A 12,535-nucleotide genomic window follows, 5' to 3' on the forward strand; every position below is an offset into this window, starting at 1 on the left:
TTTTAACCCTTGTATAGCTCAATCTCCTAAAACCGAAAAATTGAAATCTCAAGACCAATCCAAAATAACCCTGATGTAGTTTCTCAGCCTTTAGAAGGTTACCTCCAGAGCCACAGAGGACATTATATAACAAACTGAGCAAGACTCGTCTAACTGATTTTGTGTAAATTATAGGGTTGTACCCGACTTGGAATTGTGTCAGTCAAATCAGATTCGGCTGTTTAAGACGAACATTCGACAATTCAAGGGGTTTTTTTTCCATACAAAGTGTTAATGATTGAATGGGCTCAGCAGGATGCTCAGTATGACAGTGGTATTCAGGTAATATACAGTGTTCAAAAACAATAATTAAACACTTAAATCACACATCAGATCTTGTTGAACAAATTATTCAAGTTGAAAGTCTTTACTGATGTACATTGTATAATTTGTTGAGAACAAAATGACACAACGAGGGCCAATTACGGTGGCCGACAGGGATAAACGCAATGCAAATAGAGAAACGCACTGCAAATAAGAAAACAAATGCAAAGGGAAATGCTGCAAATACAGAAACGCACTGCAAATACAGAAACGCGCTGCATATGAGAAAACAAATGCAACAGGAAAACGCTGCATATACAGAAACGTGCTGCATATACTGAAACGCGCTGCATATACTGAAACGCGCTGCATATAGTGAAACGCGCTGCATATACTGAAACGTGCTGCATATACAGAAACGCGCTGCATATACTGAAACGCGCTGCATATACAGAAACGCGCTGCATATACAGAAACGTGCTGCATATACTGAAACGCGCTGCAAATAGAGAAAACAAATTCAAAAAGAAAACGCTGCATATCCACTCACACAACGGAAGTGCTCCAGGCCTTTAGGGCAGTGCTGAGCTTCCAGCCAGCCGAGAGAGACAGAAGAGTTATATTTGGAGGAAAGTTGGAGCCGGGAGAGCAACACAGAAGGTACGCATTCTTTTTTCTTTCTTTCTTTCTTTCTTGTTTTTCACATGTGGCCCTCATCTTTTACTGTATCATAAAAGTGAAGCTGATTTACACAGCTGACGTTAGCGTGCTAGAGACTTTGAGCTCTACACGAGTAGTGTGTCCGTAGTAGTAACGTTAGCTAACGTTACTTTCCGGTGTCATGTCCCTACTGGTTTCCAATTTAACTGGTTTCCTTACCGAACAGCTGCAGATGTGCTTCGCCTCCGTCAGCAGATTTGTCACAAATTCACAAACATACACAACATATTACTGGCGATTTTAAAGTCGCAGCCCACATCTACCACAGCGAATATGCTTCTGTAAGTGAGCACTACATACCAGCGACATTAAAAAAAGAAAGTAAAGAAAATATGATATACACAAATTTGCGTCAAGCTGGACTCGATTTCACGTCAACAAAAGACAATATAACACAAACTGCACGTCTACCTGTGTGAGCCACTGAGACTCACAGAGCGCATAGCTTTCCTCAGGTATTAGTAAATTACGTCAGCATCCAGGTAACATTTTGATTTGGGCTGACCTGAGACAACTGGTTACCCTCGGCTTGCCTTGAAAATACACAAACATATTTATCAATGTTTCTTGTTCTTTTTCCACGAGTCTACAAACATATTCAGTGCCACATTACAGTCTGCACAACACTGCACACTATGACAAAGTCTGTCATGTTTAAAAAGTGACGATCTAACTCGGAAAATGCTCTAAAAATACGCTAAATAATATGTAAATAAAAACCAAGCACTTATAGCCACTGGATAATTACAGAGGTGAAGCAAGGACTTACATTTACTCACGTCACTGTAACTGAGTAGTTTTTTGTGTAGGCTACTTGCACTTTTTAAAATCTAATTTGAGTGTTAGGCTACATCAGTAGCCTATGTTTTAATTTAAGTATTATGCTTCGATGCATTTTAAATGACTTCCGTGACCGAGTTAAAAAAAAAAAAAGTCGGCCGAAATTTTAAAAAAGCAAACGGAACTGTATAAGCGTGACATGACACAATAATAATAGTATTACACTCTATGACAACCTGGCAGCTAGCTCTGATGGAGACATATGAGCTCTGAGAACAAACTCACATTTATGGGACGCACACTAAAAGAAATGTCGCCATGGTCCGAGAGAGGTGACGTCATGCTGTTATCTCTGTCTCTACAGGTACGCAGTGAGGGAGTTAGATCGTCACTTTTTAAACATGACAGACTTTGTCATAGTGTGCAGTGTTGTGAAGACTGTAATGTGGCACTGAATATGTTTGTAGACTCGTGGAAAAAGAACAAGAAACATTGATAAATATGTTTGTGTATTTTCAAGGCAAGCTGAGGGTAACCAGTTGTCTCAGGTCAGCCCAAATCAAAATGTTACCTGGATGCTGACGTAACTTACTAATACCTGAGGAAAGCTATGCGCTCTGTGAGTCTCAGTGGCTCACACAGGTAGACGTGCGGTTTGTGTTATATTGTCTTTTTGTTGACGTGAAATCGAGTCCAGCTTGACGCAAATTTGTGTATATCATATTTTCTTTACTTTCTTTTTTTAATGTCGCTGGTATGTAGTGCTCACTTACAGAAGCATATTCGCTGTGGTAGATGTGGGCTGCGACTTTAAGATCGCCAGTAATATGTTGTGTATGTTTGTGAATTTGTGACAAATCTGCTGACGGAGGCGCAGCACATCTGCAGCTGTTCGGTAAGGAAACCAGTTAAATTGGAAACCAGTAGGGATTTAATTGCATTTAACGTTAGTTTATTTTCGGCCTCGTCTCCACATATGATTGGATACTTTATTGATCAGTGACTTGTCTTTGAATAAGAGGAAGGTGGAGAGAGGTGAAAGGGAGAGCAGAGAAGGTGTGTAAAAAGAAATGTAACGTTAAGTTAACGGGCAGAGGTGCAGAGGGCAAAAAGAAGTTAAGCCCTGAGGAGATGACAACTCGATTGCAGGTAAATAACGGTGAGAGCACAGGGAGATGACGGTAATCAGATAATAATATTGTTTAAATATTCATGAAAACTAACTACTGTCTCTGACATAACCTCGCCGACCTTGCAAACTCTCATCTTTTTCCCCCTCAGAACTGTCCGTTCTGTGGATCAACTTTGACAGCCTCCCCGGGCTTTTGTTCTGTGTGTGGGAAAAACATAACATTTCTGAAAGATGTGGCAAACAAACAACATGAGGACATGCCCACCACCAGTGCACATCCTGGTGCACAACCAAGCACTTCTGCAGGTACATAGATCTGTAGTTGTAGTGCAGAAAAAATAAGCAGTTAGAAGACTTGGTTTAAGAGTTCAAATTGTGTTCTTGTACTCAAATGTATCTCGGTACTATCTTGCTTGCCAAATTCAGTTACAAGCATGTTAAATGTGTTTCAAAATGACTTGCAAAGATCAATGATGAGACCTTTAGTGAGCTTAAAGGGGATCTGCTCATTTTCTAGTTTTATCCTCAGACTCCACGAGAGCTTTGCATGAATCTTAGTCTTTAGAAAAAACTTTTTTTGTCTTGTACTGTACCTTTATGCAGCCCCTCAGTTCAGCCTTTTTCTAAAACTGTTTAAGCCACAAAAGCTATTTAGATCCCGATGAGCCCACTCTGTCCTGCTCCTTTGCTTCTGGAGCAACGAAAACAAACTATAGAAACCACGTGCTTGTGAGCATATGAAATATGGAATATGTCGACTCGCCAGATGACATCGGCTGGCATTCAGAGCAGTCTACTCACAGGGATTACTTCTACGTATTTTACCCCATTATTTGAAACTTTGGCCATGTATAATATGAGCAGCCAATATTTTAACATTATATACATACATGTATATTATATATAAGTGATGAGGAAAAATGCATGCATGCAATGCAATGCATGACAAGTCCCCTTTAAAAAGAGTAAATAAAAGAGTAATGAATAAATAAAAGTAATTAATGTCTCATTCCTGTCTTTTCTTATTTTCATTGTAGCAGCAAGGTCAGGTGTAGAGTGCTTTCTCAAATTTAGGGAAATGAAAGAGAGGGAGATAAAGTCATTCTTTTCAAAGACGCGTGTAAAGTCTAAGAAGGAACAGAAAACATTGAAGGTATGCTCACACACCAGTGACCATGTAGACTCATATAAAGTCAAATGACAGATTATGTAGATTTGTTATTTCCATTTTCTTCTCTTTCTTTAGATTTTTGTTGGAGTAATGAAAATGAAAGGCGACTCCCTGAAACCTGGGAGAGGGAAGTCACTTCCCCTTGAAATTCAACCTCTGTGGTCATCTGAACAACTGTTGGCTGTTGCTATAAAGAAGCTGAAAGATTTTAACCAGGACATTGAAGATGTTCCCCATGTTTTGCTGTACCCCGATGCTAAGGAGGTGACAAACATCCCAGGAACAGACACCCCTTTTACAGTGGAGAAATACAAGGAGGCAATTGGAAAGGCCTACCAGAGAATTACATTGTACATTTGCACTGCTGAAGACTTTGCAAACAGTTGTAAGTGTGTTTCACATATTTTCTACTTTGTTATAAGCTCCACTCTGTATTATATTATATATTTAAATATCACAGTTTTTTCATCTACATCTGATGTTCTGTTCTGCATCAGATTTTGCAGCCTGCGTCACAATTAGGTTATTTGCATCACTATCATTATTAGGTTATGCCTTCACCATGGAGACACTGTGGTGTATTTATTTCGTTTTTATTTTGTACCAACACAGAATATAATATGTTTTTTTGTATTATTCACTTTCTTTTTTTCCAACACAGAACATTAATTTCAACTTTACAATTACAACAATATTTAGCAAGTAGAACAAGACGTGCTTTCCGGCCACCAGATGGCGGTATTGTCACCGTCTTAATTGCTGCTGAGGCTGTCAGACCATAGACTTTATTTATTATTTTATCCACTTTGCTTCAACCGATCACCACCAAAATTTTATCAACTGTTCCTTGTCCCATTATCCACCTTTTCTGAAAATTTCATCAAAATCCGTTCATAACTTTTTGAGTTATTTTGCAGACAAACAAACAAACAGACCAACGCTGTTGTTTATGAGCAGTGTGCAGTAATATGCCAAACCTGCTAGTATTGTCTGTTTTAAACTTTTTTTCCCTCAAAGAAACAGGAAGAAGATTGATATATTTTTTTTCTTTTCTTTTCTTTTTTTTTTTTTTAAAGATATTGTTTTGGGCATTTTTTGCCTTTAATGGACAGGACAGTTAAGTGTGAAAGGGGGAGAGAGAGAGGGGATGACATGCAGCAAAGGGCCACAGGCTGGATTGGAACCCGGGCCGCTGCGGCAACAGCCTTGTACATGGGGCACCTGCTCTATCCCCTAAGCCACCGACGCCCCGACATATTTTTATAGATATGAATTTGAACCATATATTATGCATTTGAAAGTATTTACTCAATTGTCCTCTCATTGCAGCAACTACACAAATGTATATGCACCAATCGTTATTGACAGCGAGTCTGAGCCAGAAGAACACATGGAACACACTGCAGAGGAAAGGTATGAATTACTACTAATTAGTATTTATCCTAATAATATTTGTGCTTTTATTATTTGAAGTGACAGTGCACGTCATCTTCTTTTACAGCAAAGAGGACTTGGCCGCTGCAGACATTGTTTCAGAACTCTCAACAAAGATCACAAAAACATCTTACAGCAGGTTCAATATTAATAGAGCCAATGTGTGGGATGGAGCTATCCGTGGCTTCAAGCGTTCTTCATTTGACCCGTCTCATGAGATATTAGTGAAATTCACAGATGATGAGGGGCAAGCTGAGGATGGACTGGACACTGGTGGTCCCAAGCGTGAGTTCCTGACCCTCCTAATGTACTACCTGAGAACGCGAAGAATCTTTGATGGCCCAGAGGACAGGAAATTTCTCACGTTTGACAGTGCAGGTAATGATGTTATTAGGAGGGATGTTTCCAAATTTTTAACTCCTATTCTTGTTTCTGCTCAAAAATTAATAAGAACATTACATTTCAAAAAGTACATCTTATGCTTCACACTGGAAATGCAGGAGCAGCTTAATTCAAGCGAAAATGAAATAATCCTCTTACACTTCTTGCTTCTTAATGATAATGTGGCAACTGTTGGTTTATGTGGTACTAATTGGACAAAAAATATCAACAGCTGCAAGAGATGACGAATACTTTCATGCTGGGAGGATGATTGCAACTTCTATAGTTCATGGTGGTCCAGGTCCTCGGTTCTTGTCAGAGATGCTCTACCAGCACCTCACAGGAAGAACAAACACTGACATTGAGGCCAAGATCGAAGATATAAATGATGACACCATGAGAGCTTCCCTGCTTGAAGTAAGTTGGCATATTAACAAAGCTCATTTAGTTTCATCACAGTATCAGCTAAGTTCAAATCAAATCAGCTTGTCACATATTAGATTGATATACAATGTTAACCTGTGTTTTGAGGGATAGGAAGGTAAGTAGATCATAACAACATTTTTGGTTAACTATTCCTTAACTCTATTATTACTAAACACTGCCATAATTCCAGGGTCTTATTTCATACCATTAACATTATTCTTAACATTATCCTCTGCCCTTCACACAGTACCTTGTCAGATGTCTCTCCTCTATAACCTGTGAAGAATTTGTTTTTTTTGTCAGTAAAATTCTTACTATGACATCACTCATCTCATCCTGCCTGCATTAGACACAAGTTAACTCCACTGTGCTAATCATGTCAAACCTATTTCTCTCTCCCACCTTATAGACAGTTTTTCTCCTATGAAAAAAAACAAACTGCTCCCTTAATATCATGTCCTCTTGACTCCTGAAACAAGTTCTGGACTCTCGGCCCCTGTAATCTCCTTATTAGTAACTCTCTCACCTCGGGCACTGTTCCATCCTGTTTCAAACATACAGTAGTCAGTCCTCTCCTTAAAAACAAAAAACCAACCATGACCCCACAGTTCCAAACAATTTTAAGCCTATTTTTAAACTCTCATTTATATCCATAGTCCTTGAAAAGGTTGTTCTCTGTCAACTGCTCTCCCATTTGAACCATAACATCCATGCCATTTCCCAATCTGGTTTTAGTCCCTGTGCTATGTTCATATTTGTTTTTGATAATTTTGTTGCTCATTTGATATTTGATCGCAACTTGAGGTCGGCTCAATTCTACCATGAAATAAAGAGCTGAATTTTTTTATTTTCTTATCAGCTATTTTTAAATTTATAGTGTATTTATGAACGACAATTCTATTTTTAAGTGTTAAAAAAATCTGATAACCAAGCATTAAGTGTATTGTTGTTTTTTTAGATAAATTATTTTCTTACTTCTTCATATGGGAGTTTGCCATCATATTGTTTTATGTTTATGGTGATTATTGTCTTCCCTAGATATCCAACACAGCTACACTGGATGAACTACATGCGTCAATTAACAGACATTCCAGCTTGTTGCAGACTGCAGGTTGCTTTCAGTACCCTGACAGAGTGGATGACAAAAAGAACATCATAAAGGACTTCATGCAGTGGTACTTCTTTTACCGCAACCACTTCTCAATACAAAGGTGACGTGTCTGCCTAATTTGACCTAATTCGTTCTTGATAAGTCAAACATAATTAAAATGCTAAAGCGATGTTAGGATGAATGAAGAGCGGATGTTTCTCTAAGGGTTCAGAAAATAAGGATAAGCTCATAGAATGCATAGTTGGCAGGTCTAAAAAAGGTTAATAAAGGAAGTGATGATCTGAATTTTAATTTTTGGGTAAAGTATTCCTTTAAAGCAATTTGACACATGTATTGAAGCTTTCCTATATCTCACTAAACCTAGATGCTTACAACTTAAAGCCTGCAGGTAGCTAACTCCGACACCTGCAGTATGTATGTGAATTTATATTGAAAAAAGCAAGCATGCTGTGACCAGTTGTAATACCAAGGTGCTTGAGGGTTCACAGGAGTGCAGTTGTATCTGAGAGGTGGATTTGTCACATGACAATCCTGTATTTTTTTTTTAAAATAATTTCATTTTCAGTTGAGTTTGCTTCACTCAAGTTATTGACATCATTTAATATATCATCTTTGTCTTTGTCAAAGGGGTAAACATGCAAGATTACTTGACATTACAGATTGGTAATAATAATAATACAAATATGGAAATTGTTGGATTTTCATTTAACTGCATGTTAATGCTGAATGACTTTACGTTGGGTGGATAAACAAATTAGGGTAATGTATGATTGGTTGGCCTGCTCCTTTAAGATGCTGCCATTGTTGTTAGCATCTTAGATGCAATGATTGCTCTAAATGTATTCTAGATTCTCTTAGATGCAATGATTGCTCTAAATGTATTCTAGATTCAAGGATGGGCTTTCAACACTGGATGTCATTCATGCTTTGGAGCAGCATGCATCCATATTCAGGGCCTTTATGTGCTCAAGTGAGGAACAGCTGTCATCTGCAACACTGGAACAACACTTTGAGGTCCAGCTCAGTGAAAAAGGCAGCACAAGACGACAGGAAGAAACCAGAGCACTGGGATTCTGGAGAGACTATCTTCTTGAAACACAAGGTTTATTTTTATTAGAACAAATGTTCTCATCTTGATAGCATCTTCTATTGATGGCAGTTGTATTGAAGTACATTTAATAACTCAATGCTTCTACTTTTTTTTTTCCAGAAAAACAAACCGGACTCTCCCTCCAGGACATCCTGATGTTTGCCACAGGATTAAACACACTGCCTCCTGCAGGAATTCAGCCACGACCCAAACTGATTTTTCAGAAGACGTCTCGCTTCCCAGTCAGCTGCTGACTGGGAAGCGAGACGTCTTCTGATCGGTATTTTGATTGTGTTTGCACAGGTGCTGCACCTGTGCAAACACAATCAAAATACCGATGTCCAAGACTTATGAACAGTTTCAAAATGACATGGACTTTGGAATGCAAAACTCACCCGGTTTTGGACTCTACTAAGTTTAAAGATAGTATCAGAAAGCATAAATTGTGATGTTGACCTTTTAAGGCAGTTACTACCTCCATTTTCAAAATTGTTATGTGAAAGTTTGACTCACATTTCATTACATATCAGCCATGTTCTTCAGTCTGATGTAGTTTTCCACACAGGACTCCCAGGTTAATGGCTGCACCAGACCGCTCCGTCTCTGTAGGTCCTCAAAGTGTGCCTGGAGATGGTCATCTCCACATGGACTGTAGGATGACACAACCATAAACTGGCCCAATTCCTCCTGTGAGACTGGGAACCCACAGTTTGTTCCACCAAACCTGGGAGTAAAATATGCACAGCAGTTCTAATTTACATTTGCATTTGTTTTCAGCCAACTGGCATGCTGTAATTCTAGGCATATGGGCAGCAAAGGTATATTGTGGTTGTACTTGAAAATTCATTTTGCAATTTTTTGTAATATTGTGTAAATAAATAATTTTTTGTCACACTTAAGATTAGTAGAGATTATTACAGTCATGGCTGACATTGGGTGAATAGATTATGACAGAATCTTTAAAAGCTACTCCACAGGCAAGAATTTAATTGCATTTTTAAAAGTAAATCTTATAAAAATGTTTTAAAAAAAAGAAGAAGATAGAAACAAACCTGTGAGGCAGGTTGTACATGACATTTGGTTTGCCAGATGGACAACGAGACTGTTTAACAGGTCTGATGGTATGTGTGTTCCATTTTTCCCTGCATTCATCAAGGTCCCCCTGCAGCACGCCCATGAACATAAACCGCACTAGGCATGTGTGCTTATGACTGCCACTGAAGAGATTTCTCTCCCTCAGGTCATTCATCAGGTCCATCCAGAATTGAGACCTGTACACACACTCGAGTTAGAGCTGTAGATTGTTTTAGGTGATGCATTTCCATGTAATAGCATTCAAAATTAACATTTCAGTGATCATCATTAAACAGCTGTAAACCTGCAGTGCCACAAAAAGTATAAATAAACGGGGTCCATCTGTGCTTTAACTGCTTATTCAGATCAAATCAGTGGAGAGGAAATAAATGCTCCAGCATTGGCAACCACACTAGATGTACCACCGGAAATTTACATTTTAGTGGAGGAAAAGCAGGGTTCCAACACGTTTAAAATTATTAAAAATGCTGAAGACCACACCTGTGCTTTCGGAAGTATGACCACCAGCTTTTGATTCGCTGGTTTGCTGTAGAGGAGCCATACATATGACTGGCGGCCCCAGCAAAATCATCAGTGTGTGATGATCTTAAGGCACAATGGATTGCCACCATTGTGCCGTTTTCAGTGCCACAGTCCGTGCGGAGCTGCATTGGTATGATTCCACATTCTGACACACAATGCAGAGAGTTCTGAGCAATGACCACAGGGTCATTGTTGCTCGGTCCACACAATAATCACAGTACTTTGCGGGAGTAGCCATCTATACAGCCACTAATGGCCAAACCGAATGGTTTTAATTTGTCGTAACCGTCAACATGCCAGGCATGGTTTGGTCCACGGGAGCTGTAAACTCTTCTTACAAATCTCCGTCCTGCACGAAGTTGAACTCCTGAGGAATCAAGCTCTCTCATCAGAGCCATGACATCATCCCTTCTCACTGTCAGATAATACTTCTGCCGCAATGTCTGCCACATCAAACGGTAGCCATAATGCGCGCCTGGTCCCTTCAGTTCCTCTTGTATGGCAGCACGTACAGTAGCAAGACGAGAGTAGTTTTTTTGCCTGGACAATGAGAAATTTTTCAGTTTACTCTTTAGTGAGCCAAGGCTCATTTTAACATTATGATTTGTTGCCAGGAAATCCAAAATTTCATCGTAGCTGTAGCCATCATGGAAATACTTTCAGATCAGATCCTCTTCTGTGGGGCTGTCCGATGCTGACCCTGACAAACAAAGGGAGAAAAAGATAAAGAGACAACATTTTTCAGCAAGAACAGGCTGCAGCACATTATCCAGTCTGCAGAGAAGACCTTCAGCTGCAATCTGCCGTCTCTTGTGGACCTGTACACATTGGGCCTCATTCTGCAAACAAATTTAAAACTTATCAGACCATGCGTATGCACAAATTATGACAGGCTGGCTGTCTTACAAAATATTGAAACTTGCCTTTTAACTAAATGTAAAGCATATCAAAACCACATTCATTAAAAAAACTTTAATAGAAGTCTTGGAAGTGTTTTTATGGTGGATTTATTTGTTTTGATTTTCCTTGTTTTTAGGATTTTAATATAAATGCCATGATAATCTGTTTCCTATGTTAGGCTTTTTAATATAAATGCCATGATAATCTGTTTCCTATGTTAGGCTCTTTTGTTTCATTTTTATGAATGTATTGTGTTAGATTATTTATCATTATCATTGTTATTATTTATTATTATCATAATCTTCGTTGGGTGAAAGTCCTTGCTGGATGTAATCACTTTCACCTTCATTTTTTTATCCCACTCGTGCATATTTCCTATAATTGTGGTGAGCCTCTGATCTTGGATTATTGCAGCCCATGGAGTTTTTTTTATGAGTAGCAAAAGTGTCTTTTCTGTCCTCCTCCTCGCACTCGGTCAGTGCAGCGTTGTGTCCGCAGTACAGACTGAATGGGAGGAGGCGGCGCTCAGCTCTGATAGACAGCAGGCAAATCAGAGAAAACATTATTTCATGATTGTTTCACAGCGGTTCAGCTCTAAATACTAATAGATAATATTTAATTCTATAAACCAAAAACTAATATCACATTATTTATGATATGAGCTGTTAAAAGTCTATAATGAATAATTCTACAATATAATCATGACCTCTGTATTATACATTAAAAAATGTTCAGAAAAGTAGGCCTCCGAACTGAAAATTATTGTATCTAGCCAGTAATAAGTATTCCATACTGTGGTGTGTTGAACCCTTTATTCTACAATCTACAAACACATACAATTAGTTCTACTTACTGTTGTCTTCCGCTTCTGCCAAAAACTGTACATTTTTGCCACATGAGCCACAGAACACTCGAACAGTGCCTAGATGTTGGCCACAGAAAGGGCAAAACATGGCAGCCTGGAAAGAGAGACATTGACAGGCTATGGTGAATCCATAAAGTAAACTCAATCAAAAATCACATAAATAGCGATCATCACTAAATAAAGAGAAGGGTCACATTAGAGGAATATGACATTTGTGTGTGTGTGTGTGTGTGTGTGTGTGTGTGTGTTTAATTTATGCTACTCTTAGGTATATAGATATTTACCCTGTCTTTTTTTACTCTGTTCTCTGCTCTCCCTTTCACCTCTCTCCACCTTCCTCTTATTCAAAGGCCCGTCACTGATCAATAAAGTATCCAATCATATGTGGAGATGAGGCCGAAAATAAACTAACGTTAAGTGCAATTAAATCCCTGGGGTGTCCCGGAAAGTAACGTTAGCTAACGTTACTACTACGGACATACTACTCGTGTAGAGCTCAAAGTCTCTAGCACGCTAACGTCAGCTGTGTAAATCAGCTTCACTTTCATGATACAGTAAAAGATGAGGGCCACATGTGAAAAACAAGAAAGAAAGAAAGAAAGAAA

The 12,535-nt window shown here is 38.8% G+C and overlaps 1 protein-coding gene across 1 annotated transcript; it reads left to right on the forward strand.

Annotated features, from left to right (window-relative positions):
• Nucleotides 1–944: 944 nt before the first annotated feature.
• On the forward strand, nucleotides 945–8,856 carry LOC126387186 (G2/M phase-specific E3 ubiquitin-protein ligase). The gene is made up of 9 exons (XM_050039736.1): nucleotides 945–963; nucleotides 3,085–3,241; nucleotides 4,182–4,491; nucleotides 5,436–5,519; nucleotides 5,608–5,918; nucleotides 6,154–6,338; nucleotides 7,386–7,558; nucleotides 8,346–8,560; nucleotides 8,669–8,856. Exons 4-9 carry the CDS (start codon nucleotides 5,497–5,499, stop codon nucleotides 8,800–8,802), a joined length of 1,041 nt encoding a protein of 346 aa, XP_049895693.1. The 5' UTR covers nucleotides 945–963; nucleotides 3,085–3,241; nucleotides 4,182–4,491; nucleotides 5,436–5,496; the 3' UTR covers nucleotides 8,803–8,856.
• The last annotated feature ends 3,679 nt before the right edge of the window (nucleotides 8,857–12,535 follow it).

This window comes from Epinephelus moara, unplaced genomic scaffold (assembly GCF_006386435.1).
Source record: "Epinephelus moara isolate mb unplaced genomic scaffold, YSFRI_EMoa_1.0 scaffold2659, whole genome shotgun sequence".
Lineage (NCBI taxonomy): Eukaryota > Metazoa > Chordata > Actinopteri > Perciformes > Serranidae > Epinephelus > Epinephelus moara.